The sequence below is a fragment of the Bemisia tabaci genome, chromosome 7, assembly GCF_918797505.1.
Source record: "Bemisia tabaci chromosome 7, PGI_BMITA_v3".
NCBI lineage: Eukaryota > Metazoa > Arthropoda > Insecta > Hemiptera > Aleyrodidae > Bemisia > Bemisia tabaci.
The window spans coordinates 22,986,242-22,993,282 of record NC_092799.1 but is presented as its reverse complement, the minus strand read 5'-3'; the positions used below and the strand labels follow the sequence as shown (position 1 = coordinate 22,993,282).

Sequence of the window (7,041 nt, the reverse complement as noted above, 5' to 3'; positions counted from 1 at the left end):
GGTCTAAGCCCCAGGAGCTCGATGATGAGGGCGGCGTCTCGGCAGTGGCGGTGGCGATCTTCGGAAGAACTGAAGGCGGCGCTGAGTTGCTTCACGATGTTGCTGCGCACGTCGCTGAGAACGCTGAACTTGGTGTGCCAGGTTTCTTTGCATCCAGTTAGAAGCAGAGGGCCACGGCTGAGGAACGGCGAGAGGTGGAGGTGCCGGAGTCGGGGGGGCGGGAACTATGATTTCCGCCTGGATGCCAATTGAGGCAGATTGGCGAGAAGAAGTTTGGGTCGAAGCATGGGACGACCGAGGCGGAGACGTTTGCGTTGATGCGTCTCGAGAGGGTCGTGCCTCGATTGTGGATGCCTCAGAAGGCGAGGGGCTCAGGAGCCTTTCCTCCTCGGAGAGGGAGACGAACCAGCTTTGAGAGGCCTGAGATGGTGGAGGAGGAGGCGTGGGCTCCCTGCGGCTCGTGATGAGGCGCGGACGCGTAGGGACTCTGATGGCAGCGGGGACCACCGCATGACGAGAGGCCGTTTGGGCCTGGTTGGCCTCTAGAAGCTGGCGACGAGCCGCAGGCGTTAACCTGGGCTGAGGGCGCCCGGCTGCTGCGGCAGGAGTAGGAGGGCGGTTGCAGGGCCGGCGAGACGACGACGCACTGGCTGCAGCAGGTGCAGGGAGTCTTCGTGGAAGGGGTGCAGGAGCTGGACGTCGCAGGAGCTGGATCGGACGTCCACGATTTGGGCCGAGCAAAGAGTTGGCCGGCCGAGGAATCCGGGAGGGGGGGTGCTGTGGAACAGGCCCAGGAACTGGCCGGCTTGACGGCGAGGCTTGACGACGGAAGACCCGCAACCTTCGGGCGACTGGCGAAGGATGAAGCTCTATGCCTGAGTCGCTATCGGAACTTAGCTCTATTGGATGGTCCATCTCGAAACGAAAGGCAAGGAACAACTGAAAGCGAGAAATGGAAAGTTGTAAAGGCGGAAGCGTAAAGCCGAAAGCAGAGTTATTTTTAGCAAAAATAAAAGGCAAAAGCAAAGAATTATTTAAGCATAAAATAAAAGTCAAGGGGTGTGTTTGATGCATGCTTTCGTGCTTTGAGATGAGAAAGAAATAACTATTCTTCCTCCGTGTCCTCAATAGGAAGGGGGAAAAGTTTGACGGCTGGTCGACGAAGTTCGGCCGTTTTGGTGCGCACCGTTGCGGCACGTACGTGACCGTCCTTTCCTGGATGCAGCTTTGTTATCCTGCCAAGGTGCCAACAAAGAGAATGGTAATTGGGATCGTCGATGATCACAAGGTCATTGACCTTCAAAGGAGGAGTGCCCTTGGTCCACTTCTTTCGAGGGCTGAGGGTGTGCAGATATTCGGTGTGCCATCTGCGCCAAATGTCTTGGGACATTGCTTGGACCCTGTGCCATCGCTTGAGCGGAGTGCGGGGACCTTCATGCTGAATCTCAGGGACAGCCCGTAGGGAGTCACCTATTAAAAAATGACCTGGGGTCAGGGGAAGGATCTCTGAAGGATCGGAAGAGATCGGAGTGAGGGGTCGCGAGTTGAGCATTGCCTCAACTTTGGTGACTAAGGTCCGAAATTCCTCTACAGTCAGGCTTTTGCCTTGCATGACTCGCACAAGGTGGTGCTTTGCAGCCTTGACCGCAGCTTCCCAGAGGCCTCCCATGTGAGGCGCATGTGCGGGGTTGAAGTGAAACCGCATGCCTTCTACCTCGCCCAGACCAGTGGGCTGAGGCTGAGTTTGCAAAGCTTCGTTTAGGGAGCGGACAGCTTGGCGCAGGTCAGTGTTAGCTTTGCGAAAGGCACCACCGCAATCAGAATAGAAGTCTGAGGGAATTCCTCGCCTCGAGGCAAATCGAGACAGAGCAGCGCAGAAGGTATCTGCTGATAGATCCTCGGTTACCTCAAGATGAACGGCCTTGGTGGCCATGCATATAAAGACGCAAAGATAGGCCTTAAGGGTTTTCGCATTCCTAAGCAGACTTGCACGGACATAGAAGGGGCCGGCAAAGTCGCAACCTGTGTGTAAAAAGGGCCTAGAAGGTTTTACACGAGGTTCGGGAAGTGAGGCCATCTTTGGTTCATTGTTGCGAGGGCGACAGCGAAAGCATGGTACGCATCTCCTGATTACGGAGCGGATGGCTACTCTCCCTTGCATGATCCAAAACCGTTGCGCTAGCAGGTTCTGGAGGAGCTGAGGACCGGCATGAAGATTCCTCAAGTGGCTACTCCGGATCAATGTTGATACGAGGCTATGGTTTTTAGGCAGAACCATGGGGTGTTTTTTACCGGTGTCGAGCTGGGAGTTGTCCAGACGACCTCCTACCCGAAGAAGCCCTCGAGCATCCAAAAAGGGACTAAGGTGACCAAGGTTCGGGGGGGCCTCATGTCCTTGTGAAATCTGCAGGATTTCTTTAGAGAATGCATCGGCTTGGATTTTCTTAATTATAAGGTATTCCGCGATTTCTCTCTCTTCGGGAGTGAGCGGTCCAGTGTGCCGATCTGTCTTTGGTTTGCGGCAATTAGCTATGAAGCGATGAACATAAGCTAATGCGTTGGTTAAGCGGTTCCAGTCACTTATTCGTTCAAAAATCGTGAACTGTGGTGGAGGGTGACGGGAGAGTAGACAGATCGCCGGAGACCGTGATTCAGGAATATCGGCGGTGGCGGGGGGTAGAGGTAGGCATCGCCAGCGCTCCGGATCGTCGGACAACCAATTTGGGCCCTTAAACCAGAGGTCATGAGATATGAGCTGGTGAGCGTAAATTCCGCGACTTAGACAGTCGGCGGGATTGTCTTTGGATTCGACGTGATGCCAATTGGCGTTGGGTACAGATTCTTGAATGAAGGCCACTCTGTTGGCGACAAAGGTCTTTAATCTGTACGAAGGGGTTTGTATCCAAGTTAGCGCCGTTGTGGAGTCAGTCCAGGCATGCAGGCTGCTAATTTGGTAATGAGGGCTGAGCTGAGACATCAAATGGTTCAGCAGGATGGCCATCAGGGCGTTGCCACAAAGTTCCAGGCGAGGTATGCTTATCTTTTTAAGAGGAGCCAGACGGGACTTAGCCATCAGAAGGTGTGTGGTGTGAGGAGGTTTATCAGAGCGCATATAGACTACCGTACCGTATCCTAGCTCTGAGGCATCTGCGAAGCCGTGGAGCTGGATGGGTTCATCAGGGTCGGTCATTACGCGTGGCAGTCGGATGGACTGTAAGGCAGGTAAGGTTTCCAGAAAGTGAGCCCATTTTTTCTGATGAGGCTCGGGCAATGGCGTGTCCCAGTCTAATTTGAGCAGCCATAGCTGTTGGAGGAAAACCTTTGCCCAAAAGACAGTGGGGCCTACCCATCCACAAGGGTCAAATAATGAGGCGATTATAGAAGAGACTCCACGCTTGGTGCAGGGTCGTACTATATTCTGCACTTTGAAGGTGAACACATCCTCTTTAGGAAGCCATTGTAACCCTAAGATCGAAAAAGCGTATTCTAAAAAATCGCTTAGACTTACAGGAGTTTCCAACTGCTCTGGGGGGATGCCTTCAAGCAGGGCTGGGTCGTTGCTGAACCATTTTGCCAAGGGGAAGTTCCCCTTTTTCAAGAGCTCAATGAGCTGTTGGCGCTTGGTTAAGGCCCTGGGGATATCTCGATCGCCGGAGGCAAGATCGTCTGCGTATGACTCTTCGAGAATGATGTTAGCCGCAAGCGGAAATTCGACGCGATGATCAAGGGCAAGTTGTATTAGAGTCCGAATGGCCAGAAAGGACGAGGGACCCACTCCGAAGGTGACAGTAGTCATCTGGTAAATTCGGAGCGGAGAGTTCTCATCCGGCCTCCAAAGTACGAGGTGGTAGCGCCGGTGGGTAGGATCCATACTAATTTGCAGATACATCTGTTTGATGTCGCAGGAGAACACTATTTTGTGGCGACGAAATTTGAGCAACAGGTCTCTAATGTGACTGATCAAAGAGGGACCATTATGCAAAATGTCGTTCAGGGACTTGCCACTTGTCGTTTTGGCACTGGCATCCATGACCACACGAAGCTTGTGGTTGTTGGACGTTTCCTTTATAACCCCGTGATGAGGTAAAAAATAGTGCGGACCGTGAGTGGCTTCCTTAGGGGCTGGGGCCATAAATCCTGAGTCCAAGTAGCCATTCATGTAGTCAACATAGCGCTTCTTGAACTCAGGTTGGGTGCGAAATCGCCTCTCAAGCGCGTAGAAGCGTCGTTCGGCTTGAGTGCGGGAGTCGCCGAGGGTTTCAGGAGGTGCCTTGAAGGGCAGGGACACCTGATAACGACCAGAGTCTAGCCTCTTTGTGGTCGCACGATAGTGGATTTCCGCAGGGTCATCGGGAGCCTGAATGGATTTGGAGGGCTTAATGTCCTCAAGCTCGTAAAATCGCTGGAAGTCAAAGAACTGATCAGAAGAGGGGGCAGACTCAAAGGGAGAAACATGCAGACATGCCAACATCGAAGTAATAGGTGGTTCCTGCGAGGGCGCTGAGCCCATTAGCACGCAGCCCAGGAGGGTTTGAAAGGCTGTAGGTAAGTCCGGACCTAAAGTGATCGGAGGACCTACTATCAATCGGGCAAAGAGGTCTACCCCAATGAGTATATCAATTGGAGAGCAAACGTCGAAAGTGGGATCAGCGAGATTCCACCCCAGAATTTTCTGCCTGATTTGACTTGAAATGGCGACCGAGGGAGTTGGGGCCGTTATGGAGTCAACCACAGTTACTGGGTGATCCTTAGCAAAAGTCTTATGGTTAATCGAGGAGAGAGTAACGTGAGCTTGGCCATGCGACTGAACAACAGAGCCCGAGACTCCACTTACATTGGAAGTAGGGACGAGTCTGAGACCCAATTTGGAAGCGCACTCTTTGGTGATGAGAGTGCCCATAGAAGCGCTGTCTAAGATCCCCCTGACGACTTGAGAGGACCTTCCGGCCTTGATGCGAAGCTGTACTGTCGCTAGTAGGACAGTGGAGCTCATAGTGCCAATTAGCGCGGGGGTAGGTTTAGGAGGGGTGGCGGTCATGCTTTTGACATTGTCAGCACTGGCGTGACCTGAAGGGTTCGCTTCCTCTGGGTGCAGCAACGAGTTGTGTTTTCGGCTGCCGCATCGGCTACAAGAGCCCGTAGAGGAGCAGTCAGCGATCTGATGAGGACCCAGGCACCCATAGCATCTGGACCCTTTGCTGACCGTGCGACGTTTTTCTTCTAAAGATTGATTGCGAAAAACATTGCAAGAGCCTAACCTATGGCTTTTGTGGCAGCAAGGACATTGGAGTGACCCAGTCGTGCCCTTTGACTCAGATTTTGAGGCGACTTGTTTTTTACCCTTAGGATTTTTCGAAGAGGTGCTAGAAGGGGTTGTCTCCGGACAGGTGATCAACGATTTTTGATCTTTTTTGGCCGTTGGACAGTCTTCAGCGCTTCTGCACTCCTTCTCCAAGAAAGCAAGAATTTCCTTCATCTTGGGAAAATTAGTTTCAGCGCCACGATAATCCTCAAGCCTTTGCCTGAAACGGGGCGAAAACCGGCGTACTACGAGAGCAGTGAGCAGCCCGTCGTAGTGTTCAGGAGGATGACCTAGTGCGCTTAAGGCCTGCGAATGTTCCCTAATTTTCGTGATGAAAGAGGAAATCTGGTCGAGCTGTTTCAGCTCAGGAAGGTCCAAGAAGCCATTATAATGAAAGAAGATATGGCGTCTCTCTGAATGGAACCTCTGGCAGAGTAGTTGCCAAGCTACGGTGTAATTCCCTTCTGTGATATCTAACCCAGTAATGAGAGCAAGGGCTTCGTCCTTCAAGCTACCGATTAGATATTGGAATTTTTCCACAGCTGTGAGTGCAGGATTAGAGTGGACCGAAACTTTAAACAGGTTGTACCACGTCCTCCAATTGCCAAGAGAGCCATCGAACTTAACGAGCTGAAGCTTAGGTAAGCGAAAGGGGGACGATCCTAACCCGGAGGAGTTGTTCAGCACACTAGTTTCATTGTTTCTAGTGGCAGCTAAAAACAACATTTGGGCTTCGTCAACTAAGCGATCAAATTCAGCTTGACACTCTGCTACCTCAATTTGTCTCTCTTCTGATAAATTGACATTCATCTCAATAGCGTGGTCTTGCAGCTCTTCGAATGTATCCTGCAATTTTGTGAGCTTATTGAACTTTAACCTCTGTGATTCGGCATTTTCAGCTGACAAGGATGATCTAAAACCATTGCGAATGCTACGTGCTCGATCAATGATCAGGGATCTCTTGGCTTTCAGAGAGACCGTGGGGTCAGGAGTGACAACTTGGTCTTCAGACATGTTTACCAAAGGACCGGTGTCTATCGTCTCTCAGAAAAACAGAAATATGAAAGTTTCAAAATTTAACTCGTATTTTTCTTGAGATCCGGCAACCGCGAGGGACCATAAATGAAGTGTGTAGGCACAAAAATACACGTCTCGTGGCGCATGCGCTAGATGGCTTGCGCCCGAAGGCGGTAAGAAACCCCGGAGAGATCGCTCTCTGGGCTTGCTCTGGCGAAACGACCTGAGCGCATGCAACAAAGGGAATCAAGATCCCGGAGAGAGGCTCTCTGGGGATAAAAGAAAGTAGTCCTGGAGAGGAACTCTCGAGGTGAAAGAGGATAATCCTGGAGAGGAACTCTCGAGGTGAAAGGGGACAATCCTGGAGAGGAACTCTCTAGGTGCAGAGGACAATCCTGGAGAGGAACTCTCTAGGTGCAGAGGAAAATCCTGGAGAGAAAACTCTCTAGGTAACTAGCTCAGGCAAAGCAACCCGAGCGATCACATTGAAGACTTACCAAAGTTCGGAGAAGTGAACAGTAGTAAAGCCGGTGAGCAAATGAGATGCTGACCCCAAGACAGGCTGGCTTTATATACCCGAGAATGGGAAGAAGACGTCACCGAAAGCCAATAAGAAGAGGAGAAAGTGATGTCAGTACTAACCTATGAGTGACTCCCACGGAGGATGCAGCTGGAATGATCACAGGAAAGTAGATGAAAACACTGTAGGTGACCGATTACGC

At 51.7% G+C, this 7,041-nt stretch overlaps 1 protein-coding gene across 1 annotated transcript; it reads right to left on the bottom strand.

Moving 5' to 3' along the window:
• Nucleotides 1-1,105: 1,105 nt before the first annotated feature.
• LOC140225065 (uncharacterized) lies at nucleotides 1,106-6,316 on the bottom strand. Its single transcript, XM_072302555.1, has one exon. It carries the CDS (start codon nucleotides 6,314-6,316, stop codon nucleotides 1,106-1,108), a length of 5,211 nt encoding a protein of 1,736 aa, XP_072158656.1.
• Between the last annotated feature and the right edge of the window lie 725 nt (nucleotides 6,317-7,041).

What these genes read in the sequence shown, in the direction of transcription:
- LOC140225065 (XM_072302555.1), bottom strand. Translation starts at nt 6,316, where the DNA reads ATGTCTGAAGACCAAGTTGTCACTCCTGACCCCACGGTCTCTCTGAAA.